We start from the raw sequence: 22,503 nt of genomic DNA, 5'->3' as shown, positions 1-22,503 counted from the left end.
GTTTTTGTTTTTGTTTTTTTTGAGACAGGATCTTGCTCTGTCACCCAGGCTGGGGTGCAGTGGTGCCATCTTGGTTCACTGCAACCTCTGCTTGGGCTCAAGCAATCTTCCCACCTCACTCTCGAGTAGCGGGGACCACAGGTGTGTGCCACCACACCTGATTAATTTTTGTATTTTTTTTGTAGAAACAGGGTTTTGCCATGTTGCCCAGGTTGATCTCAAACTCCTGGTCTCAAACAATCCAACTGCCTTGGCTTCCCTAAGTGAGATTACAGGCATGGGCCACTGTACCCAGTCTAGTGGTTTTTAAATTTTTATTTTTTTTTTTTTTACCAAAGAAACAATGAAGCCTCAGGAGGAAAACTTGATACACAAGTAAATTTTATTGGAAATGTTTTTGTGTGGACCTTAAGCAGAGGGAAAATTAGTCTGCATTATGGTGTATTCAGACTAAATGACTGATACTAAAATGAAATTATCCTTAGGATTTGCAATCTTAGAGAAAACTTTTTCATTTTTATTTTTTTTGAGTTACAAATTATCTCCATTTACATTTGAGAACAGTGAGTCACAGAGGGATTAAGTAACTTACTCAAGATCATACAAGTCTTCGATTTGAACCCAATCTTTTAACTCTGTAGAACTCAGAGTCACTCTTATCTGGAAAAACTTTTTAACTGATGTGGATCCTCTAATATGGGCTTCCTATTATTCATTCTCTATTAGTCAGAAGTTTTGTAAGCAGACAGAATTCATTTTGCCAATTATGGGACTTTTTCCCTCAGTTGCAGTCAAGGTTCATAAAACTATAACTCTTTATCTTTAATTAGAAATTTTTTTTTTGAGACAAGGTCTTGCTCTGTTGCCCAGACTGGAATGCAGTGGCACAGTCATAGCTCATTGCAGCTTTGAACTCCTGGGCTCAAGGGATCCTCTGCCTCAGCCTCCCAAGTATCTGGGACTACAAGCACATGCCATTACCCCTGACTAATTTTTTTTTTTTTTAATTTGTAGAGATAGGGTCTTGCTATGCTGGTCTCAAATTCCTGGTCTCAAGCAATCCTTCTGCCTTGGTCTCCCAAAGTGCTGAGGTTACAGATGTCAGCCGTTGCACCTGGCCAAAACGATAACTTAAAATACACACACACACACGTGTATCTCAAAAGCATCAAAAGAGAAAAGCTGTAGCTTTAGTCTTGCTCTTGATAGTGACTTGATTAGGCTATCTGTTTAACATCAAAGATGCAAATTAATACTGTCTTTGAGCATATTAAAAATGCAGAAAATTTTGGAGTAGTTTTTTATTTTAAATTGTAGTCTGTATATTTAACATATACAACATGATGTTATGGGATACATACAGATGGTTAAAAGATTACTGCAGTGAAGCAAATTAACATATCCCTCAATTCACATAGTTACCCTTTTTTTTTTTTTTTTTTTGGTGGCAAGAGGAGCTTAAAATCTCATTTAGTGTGAATCCCAAATACAGCACAATTTTATTACCTATATACCTCATGTTGTACATTATATTTCTAGACTTGTTCATCCTACATATCTGCTACTTTGTATCCTCTGAGCTACATCTCCCCATTTTCTCACTTGCCCCCCAAGTAGTTTCTTAAAGTGTCTCATATAAGAGGGCAGTAGCTTTCAGCTTAAACTTTTTCTCTGTATGTATTTAGTCAATTTCTTTGAGGTATACTTTTCTCTCCAGAATAGTTAGATGTAGGTATACCACTTTGATGTTGACACTAATTTACCTAGAACTTATCTTCTGCAAATCTGTCTCTATTTCCATCTGTCTCCATCTTTGTTTGTATCTATCTATCTATCTATCTGTCTGTCTGTCTGTCTGTCTGTCTGTCTGTCTGCCTGCCTGCCTGCCTGCCTGCCTGCCTACCAACCTACCTACCAACCAAAGCAAATTCATGCCCTTCTCCTATTTATTGAATTGAGACCATAGACAGGGGTGAGATACAAAATTTGGCAGGAATGGGAATGTGTATTATCTGTGGCATAAGGAAACTACAGAACTAGGTTCAAAAGTGTACTTTCTAGTTCTTTCCCATGGCTTTTTACTTTGATATAGTCCTTATCAGGCAACTGAGGTTTTATATAAGTCCCCTGATTCTTAGAACATGAAGTGTAGTATTCAAGTCTGGTCCCTTGAAACCACAATTTTGTGAAAAAAAATTAAGAAAATTGAATAATTTATTCAGCAGATACATATTGATTATCTGTTATACAGCCATGAGAAGTGGTTCTGTTGCACACGTTTATTTTATCAGATCCTAATCCCAAACCAGGCATAGAATGGAAACCATGAAGATAGGATGAAATAACTTCTGAATGTTTGAAAATAGTGTACTTAAAAATACCAGGTGATGTTTGTTTGTTTTTTGTTTGTTTGTTTGTTTTTGAGACAGGGTCTCACTCTGTCACCCAGGCTGGAGTGTAGTGGTGCAATCTCACCTCATCGCAGTCCTGACCTCCCAGGCTCAGGTGATCTCCCACCTCAGCCTCCCAAGTAGCTGGGACTACAGGCGCATGCCACCACGCCCAGCTAATTTTTTGTATTTTTTGTAGAGACAGGGTTTCACCCTGTTGCCCAGGCTGGTCTAGAACTCCTGGGCTTAAGTGATCCTCCCACCTCAGCCTCCCAAAGTGCTAGGATTACAGGCAGGAGCCACCATGCCTGGCTGAAAATACTAGGTTTTTAAGTATCAGCACTACCTCTTCAATCTTTTCTATTACTGTGTTGTGCTAAATGGTATTTTTTATTTAATTAGAGCAATGCTGTTCAATAGAACTTTTTTTGAGGGTGGAAATCTTTTATGCTTCTGCTGTATGGTACAGAGCCACTAGTGACATGTGGCTTTTGAGCACTTGACACATCTTGTGCAACACAGGAACTGAATTTTTAAGTAATTTATATTGCCACATGTGGCTACCGTATGGGATAGTGTAGGACTAGATGATCTGTAAAGGCCCTGCTTCATCAATGTCATTTTTTAACTGACAGAGACTTTTAGTTCTTTTTTTTTTTTTTAAGTAATGTGTTTATTTAAAAGAATTCATAAAATACAAGTAAATAAACTTACTACCTGAGCATATATCCTTCCATACTTATTTTTTCTGCATACATATTTTGGAAAATGGAATATCTGCCATTTTTTTTTATCTGAGATACAGTCTACCTCTAAAAATATATGATTCTAACATTCTCACTTTTGTTGGCATTTGATCAGGGTATAGAAAACAGTTAAAGGACAGAGGATGGTTGAGAGATTATGATATGAAGAGAAAATGTGATTGAGTGTGGTAGACTTGGGGCCTGCCTGAATGTTGAGAGGATGACTGTTTTCCAATAAAAAAATTCCATTCTAGGATCCTAAAAGAAAGGTCTGAAGTTCACTGCAGAAAGCAAGCTGCATAGTACTAAGCCACTAAGGGGACATGGAGCCAGGACTTCCTACCTTGGTAATATTCTCATCATGCCCTCTTGGGAACCCAGCCTTGTTGATTAGCCTCTCTGCTTTCTCTCCTTATAGTTCAACCTCCCTGTTTGTTCAAAGCAGTTCTTTTCCAGCCCATTTATTATGCACTTCTATACAGCTTTTCCTCCTCTTTTCCTATACCATGCTGCAGTTCTTATTGCTACCTAGAGGTTTTCAAAATTCCTAGGGGCGGACAAGCAGGCATAAATAAAGTTCTTCCCTATTATCCTTATTTTTTCACCTAGACTGAAGAGATAGACAAAATAGAAATAAAGACATTAAGGGTATGTGTTTGCAGTCCCAAAGAGCTGCTCTGGCAATTTTATGTAGTTGACAGTGACACTCTTGAGTTCAGGACAGATTGGACTCCTTGGCTGAGAGGAGCGAGGAGATAGGATGGTAGAGGAGAGGGTAGAGCAACTCTGGAGGAAGCTTTCCCCTCACCTTTGCCAATCCTGTTATCCTAGACTTAACCATAATTAAAGATGAGGGAGGCACTCAGTGAAGGGATCTAGTGGGAAGCTTGTTCCAGACAGCCAAGGAGGAAGGTTTGTGCAGTTCCTTTGGCCACCCAGGTGGTGTAATTGATCCATGTATGCCATCCATATACAATGTAGGCACTTATACCTGTATTCCAATGTAGTGAACTATACCATTACTCTTAAATTAATATTCTTTATTAGCTTCCATGGTGGCTATAGGCCAGGCAAGAGAGTTAAGAAAAAATAAATAGCTAGGTATGATGACTCAAGCCTGTAATCTCAGCATTTTAGGAGGCTGAGGCAGGAGGATCGCTTGAGTCCAGGAGTTTAAGACCAGCCTGGGCAAAATAGTGAGATCCTGTCTCTATTTTTTAAAAAAGCCTTGGGGCAAACAAGAATATGAAGGTTTGGATGCTAATAGAACAGCAGTGTCTTACTGCTTGGAGTTCTCTTGTTTCTTGTCCTATCACCATAGTCTTTGGATCACAGCAATTTTTCTATAACTCCATACTTTTCAGTTCTTGAGTATTTTTTCCTTTATTCCTCTTGTCTCTGTAAAAAGAGATGAACTGGAGTCAGACTGTAATACCAAGTATCTCCAGAAGATGTCACTATTTAACAGGCTTTACAGTGTAAATAATTTGGTGTGAGTCACTGTCATCTGAAGCTTGTTGTCTTTTCTTTTTTCTTTCTTTCTTTTTCTTTTTTTTTTTCCCCATCAATTCTGTATGTTTGAAATGCTGAGTTTTAAGTTAGTGAATAAGGGATGTCTGTAATTTCCCTAAAATGAGAAGTAATATGCAAAGGTTGATATCAGAAGTCATATGCTCACTTTGCAACACCAAACAATACTGGCCCATTTGTGTTTTTCGAAAGTAATACTCCATAATAAATGGATGTATATATAGAAGCATAGCAAAAATAGAAGCACATAGAAGTGAGAAGTCTCATAAACCCCATTCTCACTACTCATGCAATTGCTGTTACAAATTTGTTTAAATGTTGAATAAAAATGGTGTCATAGGCAACACAGTGTTCCACTCCTTGGTGTTTTTAATAGCATTATTCTGTCTCAGTGTGCATTGGATTACCAGGTGCTTTTTAATAGTTGCATGGTATTACATTGTGTAGATGAACTTGATTAATTTAAATGGTTCCCTGTTAATGGACATGTTCGTTTTTGTGAACAACTGGTACAGTGAACATTTTTTTTTTCATAATAATAATAAAAAGAAAGACAGGGTCTTGCTGTGTTTATCAGTCTGGCCTTGAATTCCTGGGGTCAAACGATCCTCTCGCCTCCACCTCCCCAAGTGCTGGGATTACAGGCATGAAGCCACTGCACCTGGCCCAGTGAACACTCTTTAATGTATCTTTGTATACTTGTCAGTGTTTTTGTAGCATTGATTCCCAGAAGTGGGATTACTGGGTTAAGTGACATGCGTATTGCAATTTTAACAAAAGAGGCTATGCCAATTAATACTCTCACCAACAAGAGTGCTTATTTCCCCTCAGCATATTATCAGGCTTAAGTTTTGCCAGTACGGGTGGGTGAACAGTAGAATCTCATTGTTTTAGTGTTTGTTTCTCAGATAGATATAATTTTATACCTTATGGCCTTCTCTTCTATAACTTGTCTATTTGTGTTCATTCTCCATTTTCCTATGGGTTCTTATTGTTGGAGCCCAATATATAAAAGGGGGTATTCGTTACAGAACTTTTTCAGTTTTGATTCATGTCATGCCTGGGTTTCTACCCTTTCTATGGATGTTAAAAAAAATTCTTCTATATTTTCTTCCAGTCCACTTATGGCTTTATTTTTTACATTTAGATTTTAATCCATCTGGAATTTATTTTTGTGTATGCTGTGAGGTAGGGACCATACTTTTATTTTTTCCCAAATGGGTAACTAGTTGACCAAACATCATTTATTGAATAATTCATCTTTTCCCTACTGACTCGAAATACCATCTTTATTGTATACTAAATCCTCATATATTTCTGGGTCTGTTTCTGGGCTCTAGTTTGTTCATTTACTGTGCTGGTACTGCACCGTTGTAATTGCTGTGGCTTTATAGTATGGTATGGCTTGCTCTCTGCAAGGGCAAGTCGAAGCTCTTTTGTTCACCTGCTCTTTCACCCAAATTTTCTGTCCTGAATCCAGCACAGCCAAATTATGGTCATTGTCACCACCAACTGCAGTGGGTGTTGAGCATTTCCCATTGAATCTCCTGTAAGGGTTTTATTGGATTCTGTGGTAGCAGGAAAATGGGAGCCTAAGGTATTCCTTAAAGGACTACTAATCAGACCTGGTTTCCCAGACAATGCTGAAAATGACTGGGCCTGGGCTAGACTTTTGAGGGACATACCTTGGGGTTGGGTGTGATATAGACCAACCCTTACAATTTGCTTGACTCATGGGAATCGTACAGGGCCAGAACCAGACACCTGTCATGCTAATAACTTCCCTCACAATTCAGAAATCACTGTGATTGAAGATGGGTGGCTGTTATAATACTGCCCACTTAAAAATGAATGTAACCTATTTTTTAGGACTCTTAAAAACATCAAATCAGTAATGGCCAATTAGGACTTTTTAATTTTTACTAATCTCTCTTGAAAGTTTTCTAGTCATTCATTTCAGGAAACCTAATTCTTATAATTCATGTCATTTAGAATATCATAATGCTATGAACATTAGATAGCTAACTTCTCAAATCTTCTAGTTCTCATTTAATTTGAAGTTTGTGTGTGTACATAAGGATATACGTATACGTGTGTGTGTGTGTGTATATATATATATAGTTGTTTTTGTTTTGTTTTGTTTTGTTTTTTTTACTAGAATGACCAGTCAACAGGGGACATAAAAGTAATCGGAGGAGATGATCTCTCAACTTTAACTGGAAAGGTATGTATCTTGAAGGGAAAGAAAAAAAAGCACTTCATACCAAGAGTCAATTAGTAACAGTGTGCTTTCAATCACTAAGAGATAGTTTACATAGTATAACTAAATGGGTTATTTAACCCTTGGAAGCAATCTAGGTTAATTATCTTTCCCTAGGTCATGTAGCAAAAAGACAGTAGAATCCAACATTAACCTTAAACGTCCCTATTGTCAAGTACTGCTGTCTGCCTCTGTGGGACTCTAATTTGGGATCCTTCAAAAAACGTTGATGGGGGAAAAGACAGCCTTTTTTAAAAAAAAAAGAAAGAAAGAAAACTATGTGAGTCTTCCTGAGATAGACTAACATAGTTTCCTAAAAGATAGCAAAGCAGTATCATGTAGTGGCTGAAAGTGTGAGTTCCGGAGCCTGACAACTGATTGAAAGCCTGGCTTAGTACTTCCTAACTGTGACCTTGGGCAAGTTACTTAACCTCTTTTTGTCCCATATGTGATTGGGGTGAGGTTGATAATGGCAGCCATAGAGTTAAGAGAATTAAGTGCTATAATGCAAGTAGAGCTCTTACAACAGTTTCTGGTAAATAAATGCACTCAATAAATTCAGACATACTATTATTTTAAGAAATCTCAAAGAGTTATCTTAGTACATTAAAATCCTCCTGGTGTGGACCATTGGTTTTGGTATATTGTGCTTCCATGTAGTTTATCTCAAGATGTTTTTAGATTTCCCTTTTGAATTCTTTGATGACCCATTGGTTGTTCAGGAGCATGCTGTTTACCTGAAAATAATGGAGATATTAAGATATTTGAATATTTATCTTCTAGTACATTGAAAAAGTTTTTGAGAGTAACCAATAATGATGGAATGCTACTGCTTTTTTTTTTTGAAGCTGCCAGTTATTGTTTACTTACACTGTGCCAAATATAAAGGCATTAATCTCATAAAAGTTTCACAACAATCCTGTGAGGGAGACGATATCCCCATTTTACAGATCAGGAAATTAAGGCTCAGTAAGGTTAAAAGACATGCCCAAAGTCACAGAACCAGTAAGTGGTAGAGCTTGAATTTGAATGCAGACCTGACTCTAAAGCTCTTTTCTTTCTTTAGATTTTAGTGTTCATTGCTTACATGAATGAGTATCTATAAGAAAACTTTAACATGTAAAACTTGTGTGAAATTCTCTTGTCCCATATCAGGGTCATGTCAAACTAATGTCCTCCTCAGCATATTTGGAAAGCTTCAGAGGAGAAATTAGCTTTGCCCCTCCTGTTCATTTCATATACCACTGCTAGACCTGTCCTTCCCTTTCAGCTTGCTTTGTCCATATTTAGAAGCTGTTGAAGCCATTACTTGTCTAATCAGTTTATAGTGCTGGAATAGACCTAGCCTTTTAGGCCTTCTGTGATTTAGCTTGATCTCATCTTTCCCACCTAATGGCTCTGTTCTACTACATAGATCTGATCTGAAACAGTTCTCTGTTTCTAAAATAACTTTATTTTCATGATAGTCACAGTAAAGTACATTTATTATGGAAAAATCAATAAGTATAAATTGAGTGAAAGTTATTTCTTGGTGGTAAGATTATGGGATTATTTGAACTTTCTGTTTCATTTTATTTTATTTTATTTTATTTTATTTTATTTTATTTATTTATTTATTTTTGTGATGGAGTCTCGCTCTGCTGCCCAGGCTGGAGTGCAGTGGTACAATATTGGCTCACTGCAACCTCCCCTTCCCAGTTCAAGTGATTCTCCTGCCTCAGACTCCCAAGTAGCTGGGATTACAGGCACACGCCACCATGTGCGGCTAATTTTTGTATCTTTAGTAGAGACAGGTTTTCACCATGTTGACCAGGCTGGTCTCCAACTGCTAATCTCAGGTATCTACCTGCCTCACCCTCCCAAAGTACTGTGATTATAGGAGTGAAACACCCTGCCTGGCCTCATTTTGTCTTTTGGGGGCATTTTTGTGCACAGATACATATGTTTATAAATATTTTTCCTTTTTTCCCCCAGTTAGTACTTGAGCAGATGAACTTTGGACCCTGAATACCTGTATTCAAGTCTCTAATACCACTTCTTGGCTATTTTCATTTTATCAAATGGCCTCTTTCCTCATTTTTCTCATTTATTAAGTAGAGATGTAACTACTTGATATAATTCAAAAACTCTCAATAATAGCATTCTTTTATTTTTTAGACTCTAGTGTCTGTGATCCTTGTACCATGCTACGATTCATTTGAACAATTACATGGCTTTTTTTAGTGTATTATTAAATTTGCAATTTACTTAGAATTTACTGGGATCTCGTACAAATGGGAAAAAAACATAATTGTGTTACTCATTTGCTGTGTGCCTTTGGATTGACCCTATTTTTTGTATTCATTTTCTCACCATATCCTGAGTTCCACTTTGAATAAAAAGTAATTTTTTCCTGCCTGTAAAATAGGCTACCAATGGGCTGCAGTTGTCTGCAGTAGCTGCTTCACTGAGGATAGCTCAGCATGAGAGAAGTAGTATGAATTGCTTGCCATAAATTATGGGCTAGCCTTACTTCATTCTGTACTTGGACCTGTTTAGGCTTCTTAGAGATCTTACCTCCAACAATAAACTGCTTTGAGACAGGAAAAGGTAGAAGCTTTACTTGGTTATAACTTTACTTTTAATACCTAGAACAGTGAGTCTTCAAACTTGTATTTGCATGCCCAATTTATAAAAAGTTTTCTGAGCATTTACCCCTAATATATGCATTTTAAATTATATATGATTTATGGTAATAATATTATATATGTTACAAAATACATACAAAAATATAGATTAAACAAAGTGAGGTAAAAAATTAAAAAGTTCTAATCTTTCTTGCAAACGAGTGACTCTTTTATGCCCTACTCTGGTAAACACTATCTTAGAAGACTATATAGAACATTAAAATCTTTATATAGTTATATGACAGAGTATAGTGAGAGCTACAGATAAACAATACATCATGAATCTTCTTGTGGCAATGTTTATAACCAAAATGCTGCCTCATTCTTATAACTAGCATAAGAACAGATAGGACTTTCTTGATTTTGAGGGGTAATTATTAGATGGTATTTTCTCTTAAGGACTCTTCTAGCTATAAAATTCTTAAATGTAGAAAGCGAAGTGAGGGTTTATGGTGAGAGGAAGCATTGGTATCATTTTTTAGTGTAGTCCAAGAATATGGACACATCCAGAAAATGCAGATCAATTTTAGCCTAATGAGAAAATATATTTTGAATTGGAGTCCATATGGTTTTTGAGTTATTGTACAAATATAATTCTTAGAATGTTAGAGTCAGGAAACTATAAGAAACCAACTAGTTCAAGTTTCTCATTTAACACATGGGAAACTGAGGCCAGAGAAATTTCAAGACTTGCCCAAGATTAGACCTCTTGTTAAGTAATGAAAGTGTTTTAAAAACAAATGGGTCAAATTCTGTTTTTAAAATTTCCATTACGATGAAAATTTCAGTATTACAGGCTTCCAAATCCCAGCAGATGGCCCACTTGTTTAAAGGAGAGTTTGATGTAATAAAGTATCTAAAAACAAGAGTGTGAATAATTCCTTAGGGTTGTTATGATGTGATTTGACTTATAATTGGAAATACCGTCTTATTCATTGTACTGATTTTCATTTCTTTTTCTTCTAGAATGTCTTGATTGTGGAAGTAAGTTCACATTTACTTTTAATATAACATTTATGATTTTTCTAATTTAGTATGCACCATCCTAAAGGTAAGCCAGGGAAAGAAATTCCTCTACATCAGTTTTAATGGTGGACTTGTGTTCTAAAGGAGTGAGACTGGTTTTTTGTAAAGACTACTTAGTAATTTGTTTTTACCAGTAATGGAATGGTATACTTCCTACCTCTCTTTTTTTAGTTTGAAATATTTTCTTTCTAAACATAACTCTCTCTCTCTATTTATCTATATATAATATATACATATATATCTTATATTTTATGTATATATATATATATCTTGCTTAGATTTTGTCTTATGTAATATTTGGTACATAAAAAGTAATATTTATAATTTATAGACTATTTTCCATTTGTCATTATGTCCTAAAGTATTTTGTATCTTAGCACGGAGAGGCTAAGCAGTTTCCTAGGGTTACCCGCTAGTAAGCTAAGGGAAACCTTTACTTCCTTTAGCTCAGTGGTTCTCAAAATGTGGTTCCCTAGACCAAAAGTATTAATATCAGACAAGAACCTACCTAATCAAAATATCTGTGATGAGGCCAAGCAAGCTATGCTTTAACAAGTCTTTGAGTGATTCTGATGCATGCTAAGGTTTAGGGGCCCTTGTTTTTACTCATAAGTCATTTTCTCATTTAGGCCTTCTCTGGCCATCCTATCTAAAATCTCACTTTTTCATGCTGTCAACTTCCTATTTCTCCTCAATACTTTTATTTTCCTGATCACTTATCACTGTCTAACAGCCTCTTTCTCTCTCTCTCTCTCTATACATATATATAGATAGATAGATATAGGTATAGATATATATACATCTATGTAGATATAAATATATCTATATTTTTGTCTGTGGTCATCTATTGAAACCTTTCTATCTTACTGAATCCTACAAACATCTAAAGCACAGCTTGTGATCCTGTCTCCTACTCAGACCCCATTCTCCCATTCTTTAGTCTTTAGGCTACATTCTTTAGAGTTTTTCAGTGTGACCCCAATATACATTACCAACCTTATTTTCCAGCTTCCTTTCATTTTCTCTATACTTTTTACTGTTTCCCAGAGCTTGTACCTTTACTTTTCTGCCCCTGTTGTTTGCTCCTTATTTCTTTTCTTAAAATAATAGCTTTATTGAGATATAACTCACATATCATACCATTCACCCATTTAAAGTGTACAATTCCATTTTTTTTGTTGTTGTTGAAACGGAGTCTCGCTCTGTCGCCCAGGCTGGAGTGCAGTGGCGTGATCTCAGCTCACTGCAGGCTCTGCCTCCTGGGTTCACGCCATTCTCCTGCCTCAGCCTCCTGAGTAGCTGGAACTACAGGTGCCTGCCACCACGCCCGGCTAATTCTTTGTATTTTTAGTAGAGACAGGATTTCACTATTTGCCAGGATGGTCTTGATCTCCTGACCTCGTGGTCCACCCGCCTCAGCCTCCCAAAGTGCTGGGATTACAGGCATGAGTCACCACGCCTGGCCAATTCAAAATTTTTTATTATATTCTCAGCATTGTGCAATCATTATCACATTCAATTTTAAAACATTTTCATTGCCCCACAAAGAAACCCAATCCCCTTAGCCATCACTCCCCATTTTCCCTTCCCCCAGCACCTAGCAAACTGATCATCTACCTACTTGCTATCTATAAGATTTGCCTATTCTGGACATTTTGTATAAATAGAATCATACGATATGTGGCCTTTTGTATCTGGCTTCTCTCACTTAGCTTAATGTTTTCAAGGTTCATTCACATTGTGGAGTATATCTGCACTCATTCCTTTTTACTGACAAATTTTATGGATAGACAGGTGTTCCTCAACTGTGTCCTGATAAACCCATCTGAAGTTGAAAACATCATAAGTTGAAAATGGATTTACTACCTTGATAAATCTATCCTAAAGTCAAAAAAATCTCATGTCGAACCATCATAAGTTGGATGCCATCTGAATTACATTTTTGTTATCCATTCATTGGTTGACAGACGTTAGGTTGTTTCCACTGTTTGCTCCTTATTTCTTGTACCTGAAATGTCCTTATTCCCTCTCTTCTTATCCCATGTTTTAGTCATCTAAGACCCAGCTCAAACGTCACCTCCACAAAACCTTCCTTGATACCTCTTTCCTCCTCAATTCACTTGGACCTTTTGCATTTAATTTTTTTTTTTGTTTTTAAAGACAGAGTCTCACTCTGTTACCAGGCTGGAGTGCAGTGGTATGATCTCAGCTCACTGTAACCTCTGCCTCCCAGGTTCAAGCAATTCTCATGCCTTAGCCTCCCAAGTAGCTGGGACTACAGGTCTGCACTGCCATGCCTGGCTAATTGTGTGTGTGTGTGTGTGTGTGTGTGTGTGTGTCTATATATATATATGTGTGTGTGTGTGTGTGTGTGTGTATATATATATATACTTTTTTTTTTTTTAGTAGAGACGGGGTTTTGCCATATTGGCCAGGCTGGTCTAGCCTCAAGCCATCCTCCTACCTCGGCCTCCCAAAGTGCTCGGAATAATTATAGACATGAGCCACTGCACCTGGCCTGCATTTAATTTTAATTATACAATATTTTGAACTCAGAAAAGAGGGTATGCTCAATACCTATGTACCCACCACAAAGTATTAACATTTTGCCATATTTGCTTCTGATCTTACTGTTTTAAAGAAATGAAAGGTCATAATACAACTAAAGCCCGATTTTTTCCCTTCATTCCCAGAAGTATGACAATTATCCTTAAAGTTGATATATATCATTCCCATGCATGTTTTTTATACTTCCCTAGTACAAGTTAACTGTATCCTCTGCTCAGGGGCTCATCAAGCTGAATCAAGGGACTCACAATCCTCTTCGAAGTTCCTTCAGGTTGTTGGCAGAATTTAGTTCCTTGTGATTGTAGGATTGAGGGCCCGTTTTCTCACTGGCTGCTGGCCAGGGGTTGCTGTCAGCTATTTAAAGGCTCATGCCCTAGCCCATTACATTCTCACAACATGGCAGCTGACTTCTTCAAAACCAGCAGGAGAATCTTGCTCTAGTCTGCCACATAACCTAATCACAGGAGTGGCTATCCCGTTAGTTTCACAGATCCTGGTCACATTCAAGGGGAGGGAACTCTTCCAGGTGTGTACACCAAGAGACAGGATTTTTTTTTCTTTTTCTTTTTCTTTTTTCTTAAAAAGTCTTAAAGTCTTTTATCCCTAAAGGAGGCAGGAATTTTGAGAGCCGTCAGAATTCTGCCTACCACAGCCCAGAAATCTACATTTTTCACAAGTCTCCAGCCATGATGTTTCTGATGGCTTACACTGCTTTATTCCATTTTTAAAGAGTATTTTTATTGAAAAGCATTAGGATTATGGTTTAAAAAATATTTTCCGTAACAAAGATGAGTTTGTTTAGAGTCCTACTTTTGACTAAATAGCTGGGATTCACTTTTATGTAAAGTCATTTTATAGCCTTATTAATTTGGGTGCCTTTAAAAATGGTATAAAGCAGTGTTTCTTAAAGTGTAGTCTGTTAGCCACCTATATTGGAGAGTTGGGAGGAGAGAGTCTGTATCTTGAATTTATGAGAAAAATTCTAAAATACTTTTTATAATGAAGGACAACATCATAACTCCCTAATAAAATGTGCATGTATATATTTAAATTTGCTGTAATTGACCCTGTGCCTACAAAATCCAGTCCTGGGGGCTGGCATTCTTACTGCTTGCTGAGGGCCAGATGATTTATAGATTCCAGAATATCTCCGTGTGAATTTTGGTGACAATTACTGCACTGAAAAGAATGGCAGTATTACAGTTATACATGGGGGTTTTGGTACTTTATGTTTATATAGTGACTCTGAATTTAAAGCTATGCAATGTCTTCTTTTTTGAAAGGATATAATTGACACTGGCAAAACGATGCAGACTTTGCTTTCCTTGGTCAGGCAGTATAATCCAAAGATGGTCAAGGTCGCAAGGTATGTATGACATTTTGACATAGAATATTTTCCTCATTTGAAGGGGGATTAAGTGATTGCTTCTTTTTAAGGATAAATGTTTTCAACTGTCATTTTATCTTTAAGAAGTAATGTACTCTCATATAAGACTTAAGATATAATCCTTTTAAATAATTTTGTCATGTGTCAATAAAGCTCATAGTTACAGTCACTTCCTTGCCTAATATTAACATTTGGTTTTTCAGCATGCTAATTATATCAGTTTGTCCTGAGTAGCATGGCAGAGGATTTTGAGCCCCCTTACAAAATTAAGAATAAGGATTCCACAGGGGGTGAGGAAGTGATAGGAAGGGGTGGGCCCTGAAGATCTGGACCTCCTGGAATTGAGTGATGTATGCTACATCTTCTTTGTGTCTGTAGTGAAGTTTTATAATGCCCGCTTCCTTTTTTATTAAGTCAGGCTCACCTCCTCACCTTACCTATGCTGTTTGACTTTTGCTTTTATAGTTCTACCTGTGTTTGTTTCTCATTTTAGTTTCATCCCTCAACACTCTGGGGTGGCATTGTTATTCCCACTTTTCAGATAAGGATACTGAGGCATAGGGAATTGCCCAAAGGTACGGAGCTAGTCAGCTATAGAGATGAGATTTGAACCCAGGGAACCTGGCTCACAGTTTATGCTTTTGCTACCTTAAATTTTTAATAGAGTGACATCAAACAAACATTTAAGAATATGTTTTTCTTTTCCTTTTACAATTTCATTAAAAAAAATTAAGTCTCTGATCAATCTGCAGTTTTTATGTAGGGGTCAGGTAATGATCTAACTTCTGTTTTTTTCCTAAGTGATTAACAGGTTTTTATAAACTCCTTTTAAAAAATAACTATCTGTCGAGCATCTTTGAATCAGAGTAAGCCTTCTAGTGAGTCATATGTCAGCAGTTTGACTGTATGGGCTTTTCTAATATCCAGTCCAAGTGTTTATCAGTGAGTTTTTCTTTTAAATAGATTTGGGACAGGTACTATGAGAGTATATAAGTGATACGTTATAGGACACTGAGTAGTATCCTATGAAATGGCAAAAACCACAATCACTTTTGCACCAACCTAATAGAAATTAATCAATGCACTTGCTTGTTTTTGTACGTGCTCTTTAGGGTTTTAAATGTCAACCTACTGTGGCATAGACTTCAATCCTCCGGGTATTCTTTTGTTGTTCTTTCCTGGTATATGCTGTGGAATTGAGATAGACTGGTTCGTGAGAGAGAGATTTTGTGTTGCCACAGGTAGGACATGCTCAAAGAATACCTGGGTCATTTCTTGACCCAAGTCATCTATTCACCATAGTTTTGTAGCACTGATCTTGCATACATTTCATGTATCTTCCATGAACTCCACGTCAGTGCTGCTTATCTGATACTCAGAAATTAAACACTAAGGAATAAGATTGTCAGGTAGGGTTGTTTTGGAGGGTCACAAATCTTATAATGTCTAATATTTCCACTCTCCCTGCTGAGAATTAGTTTTGGCTTCCTTGGAGGTGATATCGCCTCTGTTGAGAATAAGTGGCCTACTGTGATCACACCACTGCACTCCAGCCTGGGTGACAGAGTGAGACCCTATCTCAAAAAAAAAAAAGAATGCATGGCCTAGATGACTTCTAAGGTTCTTCTCACCCAGTTCCAGTTTTCATGTTGTAGGCAGAGCAGTAAAGTGAGAAAGACATGGACTTGGGAGTTTAGTCTGGCATTTCACTACCACTTAATCTGAGCAACTATTCCATATTTAATCTCTCTGAATGTATTTACTCATCTTTAAAGGGGAATGATTATTAACATCTTTTACTCAGGGAAACTATGTGAGTCAAGGAGATAATGTATTTGAAAGTCTTTTTAACTGCAAAGCACTGTTTCACTGTTGGTTATAATGTGATTGATCTCATTGAAGTGAGCAGCTGCTTAATCGTGCATTTTAGAATGTAGGGAAGTAGTAAGATTTTTCACATATTATATAGGTAGCTGGTTCTGGAACTGTAAACATACTCTTTTTTATGGAGCTCTGAGTCACATGCCATAAAGTTCATTCTTTTAAAGTTGTACAATCCAGTGGTTTTTGATATATTCAGAGTTGTGCATCTGCTACCCCTATTTCGTTTTAGAACCCAAGGAAACCCTGTACCCATTAGCTGTCATTCTCCCTTCTCCCAGCCCCTGGTAACTACTAATCTACTTTCTACAGAAAGTCCGTACAGATTTGTGTATTATGGACATTCCATATAAATGGACTCTTGCAATATCCTGTCTTCTTTCACTTAGCGTAGTGTTTTCAAGGTTCATCCAGGTTGGGGCATGTATCAGTACTTCATCCCTTGTTTTGGCTGAATAATATTTCATTGTACAAATATATCACATTTTGGTTATCCATCTGTTGGTGAACATTTGGGTTTCTACCTGTTCACTTTTATGAATAATGTTGATTTGAATGTTTGTGTACAAGTTTGAATACCTGTTTTTAGGTCTCTTGAGTATATAATTGCTAGGTCATATGGTAATTCTATGTTTAACATTTTGATGAATTGCCAGACTGTTTAACAAGGTATATGTACTATTTTACACCAGTAACATATGAGGGTTCCAATATCTCCATATCCTTGACAACACTCGTTACTGTCCTTTTTATTATAGCCATCCTAGTGGCTGTGATGTGGTATCTCATTGTGGTTTTGATTTGTGTTTCTCTGATGGTAATGATGTTGAACATGTTTTCATCTGCTTATTAGCCATTTACATATATCTTCTTAAGAGCGGTTACCCATTTACAGTATGGAAAATGCTTCAGATGCAACTCTAGTCATGCCTTAGAGATGGAGCTTTATTAAACATTCAGATCTGTAGGCATATGAAGTGCTGAGTTCTCCTGAACTCCTAATACAGATTGCACTGAGTTTAGTGATACCTTTTCTGGAGCATTCCTGAGTTCAGGTAGAGGGAAGGGTTTTTGCTGTGATTGGCTTGTTATGTTCTTTTTAAATGGAAATGGAATTGAAGTGTCTCCTCTATCCATTTATTGGAAGAGTCATGAGGGGCATGATTAGATGATATCCCTTGGAGTCTCCGGCTTAGGTTAGTGGTTATCTACTTAGGCTGCACATTGGAATCACCTGAGAGTTAAAAAAAAACCCAGGACAACCTATGTCTGTGTCTCACCTCCAGCAATTCTGATGTAATTGGTCAGGGCTGTGGCCTGAGTAGCTGAGTTTTGGTTCTTTAAAGCTGCCAGGTGATTCTGATGTGCAGTCCAGGTTGAGATCACTTTGGGCCCTTTCCAGCTCTTTAAACATATGTATTTATCTAGAAAGGTATAAGTTTTCTTGAGACTGCCTTGTATATATCTTGTATATATGTAGGAAAGCATAAGTTTTCTTGAGACTGCCTTCAACATCTATAAAGGCTTTCAAAGCAGCTTCTCTAGCTTTTTTTAATGGCTGAATATTTTTCTACAGGCAGCATTTGGGTTATAAAATTAGCTTTTGGTAGAGTTGACTTATACCACCTCCAGCTTTTGCTCTCAAAAATAAATACTGGTTCTTTTGGCACACTAGTTGTTTTAGCCTAAAGTTCCTCTTTGTAAGCCAGTTATTAAAAAGTTGTGATGCAGCCAGGGTGAAGTGGTACACATCTGTAGTCCCAGCTACTCGGAAGGCTGAGGTGGATCGCTAGAGCCCAAGAAGTGAAGGCTGCAGTGAACTGTGATTATACCACTGCACTGTAGCCTGGGCCACAGAGCGAGACTCATCTCTTTTAAAAAAAGAATGTTGTGAGGCTAGGCATGGTGGCTCACGCCTGTAATCCCAGCACTTTGGGAGGCTGAGGTGGATAGATCACCTGATGTTGGGAGTTCGAGACCAACCTGACCAACATGGAGAAACCCCATCTCTACTAAAAGAATACAAAATTAGTGGTGGCGCATGCCTGTAATCCCAGCTACTCGGGAGGCTGAAGCAGGAGAATCACTTGAACCCGGGAGGTGGAGGTTGCAGTGAGCTGGGCGAGCCATTGCACTCTAGCCAACTCCATCTCAAAAAAGAAAAGAAAAGAATGTTGTGGCTGGGCGCAGTGGCTCACGTCTGTAAACCCAGCTTTTTGGGAGGCTGAGGTGGGTGGATCACAAGGTCAGGAGATGGAGACCATCCTGGCTAACACAGTGAAACCTCGTCTCTACTAAAAATACAAAAAAAAATTAGTCAGGCGTGGTGGCGGGCGCCTGTAGTCCCAGCTGCTCGGGAGGCTGAGGCAGGAGAATGGCATGAACCCAGGAGGCAGAGCTTACAGTGAGTGGAGATTGCGCCACTGCACTCCAGCCTGGGTGACAGAGCAAGACTCCGTCTGGAAAAAAAGAAAAGAAAAGAATGTTGTGATAAAAGGTGATGCTCACCTCTCCCACACCCTTTTACAGTTTAGGGATTGTATCTCCAAGGTTTTTGGACTGAGAGCCCTTATATTTTCATCTTTGCTCTTTGACACTCGATACCCATTCATCCTCCTTATTAGCTCCCCTTCAGTGGACACACGGGTAGTCAGGGTGCAGGTCTCAGAACTGTCCTTCAGGTTCCAGGTGATCAACCAAGGGCCTTGTCTGTAGTGCCAACTCATTGCTGCCCCTTCCTAGTAATTCCCATAATTTAGCTCTCCATTTCATAGTCTCTCCTTGAGTGTGTTAAAAGTGACCATGGTACACTCAGCACGGATGAAATGAAACAGTGTTTAGAAACATTAGTCTTTTCTTTTGTAATGCCCTGTAGTCTCTCTGTATGTTATATGTCACATTTTGTAATTAACAGCTTGCTGGTGAAAAGGACTCCACGAAGTGTTGGATATAAGCCAGACTGTAAGTGAATTACTTTTTTTGTCAATCATTTAACCATCTTTAACCTAAAAGAGTTTTATGTGAAATGGCTTATAATTGCTTAGAGAATATTTGTAGAGAGGCACATTTGCCAGTATTAGATTTAAAAGTGGTGTTTTCTGTATCTAAATGATGAATTATGTTTCTTTTTAGTTGTTGGATTTGAAATTCCAGACAAGTTTGTTGTAGGATATGCCCTTGACTATAATGAATACTTCAGGGATTTGAATGTAAGTAATTGCTTCTTTTTCTCACTCATTTTTCAAAACCCACATAAAAATTTAGGAAAGAGAATTGTTTTCTCCTTCCAGCACCTCATAATAACAGACTGATGGTTCCCATTAGTCACATAAAGCTGTAGTCTAGTACAGACGTCCCTAGAACTGGAACCTGGCCAGGCTAGGGTGACACTTCTTGTTGGCTGAAATAGTTGAACAGCTTTAATATATAATAACTGTTGCATTATTATTTCAGATGATAAATGTGGTCATAAGTAAGAAATAATGATCGAGTTTAGTCTTTTAATTCACTGTCCTTTGGATACCTGCCTCTTACTCTGGAGGCAGGAGTCCCATGGATGTGTTCATGAACATGGTTGAGGAAGATTTAGGAAGACTGCAACAGCACACTACCTAAAGCAGGTTTTTTACTCCATCTTTTTTTGCCACTTACCCTGGCCTCCCACTTTGATAATGCTTAAAATTCCCTACTTGATTTGTCTTTCAAAACTACATATTGAGGCTGGTTGCGGTAGCTCACACCTGTAATCCTAGCACTTTGAGAGGCCAAGGCGGGCGGATCACAGGAGGTCAGGAGTTTGAAACCAGCCTGGCAAACATGGTGAAACCCCGCCTTTACTAAAAATACAAAAATTAGCTGGGTGTAGTGGTGCGTGCCTACAATCCCAGCTACCTGGGAGGCTGAGGCAGGAGAATCACTGGAAACCGGGAGGTGGAGGCTACAGTGAGCCAAGATCACACCACTGCACTCCAGCCTGGGTGACAGAGCAAGACTCTGTCTCAAAAAACCAAACCAAAACAAAAAAACAAAAAACTACGTGTTAAGACAAGAAACAGACTGGGCGTGGTGGCTCATGCCTATAATCCCAGCACTTTGGGCGGCCGAGGCGGGCGGATCACGAGGTCAGGAGATCAAGACCATTCTGGCTAACATGGTGAAACCCTGTCTCTACCAAAAAATACAAAAAATTACCCGGGCATGGTGGCGGGTGCCTGTAGTCTCAGCTACTCGGGAGACTGAGGCAGGAGAATGGCGTGAACCCAGAAGGCAGAGCTTGCAGTGAGCTGAGATCGTGCCACTGCACTCCAGTCTGGGCGACAGAGCAAGACTCCGTCTCAAAAAATTAAAAAAAAAAAAAAGACAGGAAGCAAATTAATGGGATAGATTACTGCTTTGTTTTCAAAAGATACACTCCCCAAAAGTTACTGGTCTAAAATATAGTAGTACTATCTCTGTTTAGTAAGAACCCTGCCAACTAATAGTGTTCTTATATGTAAAATGCTGTTCTTGCCTTTCATTTCAGAATATACTTTTTAAATGTGAATTTCTGGATTTTTTTTATAGCATGTTTGTGTCATTAGTGAAACTGGAAAAGCAAAATACAAAGCCTAAGATGAGAGTTCAAGTTGAGTTTGGAAACATCTGGAGTCCTATTGACATCGCCAGTAAAATTATCAATGTTCTAGTTCTGTGGCCATCTGCTTAGTAGAGCTTTTTGCATGTATCTTCTAAGAATTTTATCTGTTTTGTACTTTAGAAATGTCAGTTGCTGCATTCCTAAACTGTTTATTTGCACTATGAGCCTATAGACTATCAGTTCCCTTTGGGTGGATTGTTGTTTAACTTGTAAATGAAAAAATTCTCTTAACCCACACCACTATTGAGTGAAACATTGAACTCGTATCTGTAAGAAATAAAGAGAGGATATATTAGTTTTTTAATTGGTATTTTAATTTTTATATATGCAGGAAAGAACAGAAGTGATTGAATATTGTTAATTATACCACCATGTGTTTAGAAAAGTAAGAAGCAGTCAATTTTCACATCAAAGACAGCATCTAAGAAGTTTTGTTGTGTCCTGGAATTATTTTAGTAGTGTTTCAGTAGTGTTGACTGTATTTTCCAACTTGTTCAGATTATTACCAGTGAATCTTTGTCAGCAGTTCCTTTTAAATGCAAATCAATAAATTCCAAAAAATTTACTGCTTTATGGATTCTTCAATTTAAAAATCCTTAAAATAAGGTCTGTCTCTTTAAAGAAAAAAAAGCTATGCATAGTTATCATTTCTCTACAAATTAACCTAGTATAGTTTTCTGTTGGTTCCATTTTCCTTGTTTGTTAAGTTTTAGTAGCTAAATTGTAATCTTAATGATTATGTAGTAGAATGGGTTGGTGGAGCTACAAAAATTCCTAGCTACTTCGGAGACATTAAATTTCAGACACGTGGTACACTTTATATTACATTTTACTATGCTAAAATAACATGGCTTTGTTTTGGAATTCTGTTCAGTTTTGCAGATTGTAATGTCAGCTATATCTCAACAGATTGTTCTCAGATATGTCCTATCACCTTCTTTGTGTAGATAGTGCTTTATTGACCAAGAACAATGACAACAACACCTTTTGTTTTCTGGGAGCAGGAGAAAAGTTTTAAGCCAAAACTCTTAATTGCTTATCTGCTCCATGTGAGGTATGAACTAGCAACCTTATGAGCCATCTAGCTTACACGTGTTCCTTAAAAAGTTTGCTGTAGGCCGGGCACAGTGGCTCATGCCTATAGTCCCAGCACTTTTGGGAGCCCAGGGTGGGGGATCACTTGAGCTCAGGAGTTCAAGACCAGCCTGGGCAACATGGCAAAATGCCATCTCTACAATTAAAAAAAAAAAAACTGGGTATGGTGGCACACAACTGTAGTCCCAGCTACTTGGGAGGCTGAGGTGGGAGGATTGCTTGAGCTTGGGAGGTCAAGGCTGCAGTGAGCCTTGACAGTGCCCCTACACTCCAGCCTGGGCGACAGAGTGAGACCCTGTCTCAAAAAAAAAGTTTGCT

The 22,503-nt window shown here is 37.9% G+C and overlaps 1 protein-coding gene across 1 annotated transcript in view; it reads left to right on the top strand.

Moving 5' to 3' along the window:
• Window positions 1–21,655, top strand: part of LOC105481416 (hypoxanthine phosphoribosyltransferase 1) — a 41,488-nt gene extending 19,833 nt beyond the window's left edge. The window contains exons 4-9 of the mRNA XM_011741008.2: window positions 6,825–6,890; window positions 10,559–10,576; window positions 14,470–14,552; window positions 19,369–19,415; window positions 19,587–19,663; window positions 21,018–21,655. Of these exons, the coding sequence (XP_011739310.1) occupies window positions 6,825–6,890; window positions 10,559–10,576; window positions 14,470–14,552; window positions 19,369–19,415; window positions 19,587–19,663; window positions 21,018–21,065 (339 nt within the window). The 3' untranslated portion in view covers window positions 21,066–21,655. The remainder of the gene's footprint in view (window positions 1–6,824; window positions 6,891–10,558; window positions 10,577–14,469; window positions 14,553–19,368; window positions 19,416–19,586; window positions 19,664–21,017) is intronic.
• The last annotated feature ends 848 nt before the right edge of the window (window positions 21,656–22,503 follow it).

This window comes from Macaca nemestrina, chromosome X (genome assembly GCF_043159975.1).
Source record: "Macaca nemestrina isolate mMacNem1 chromosome X, mMacNem.hap1, whole genome shotgun sequence".
NCBI lineage: Eukaryota > Metazoa > Chordata > Mammalia > Primates > Cercopithecidae > Macaca > Macaca nemestrina.
This window is presented reverse-complemented; position numbering and strand designations above follow the sequence as displayed.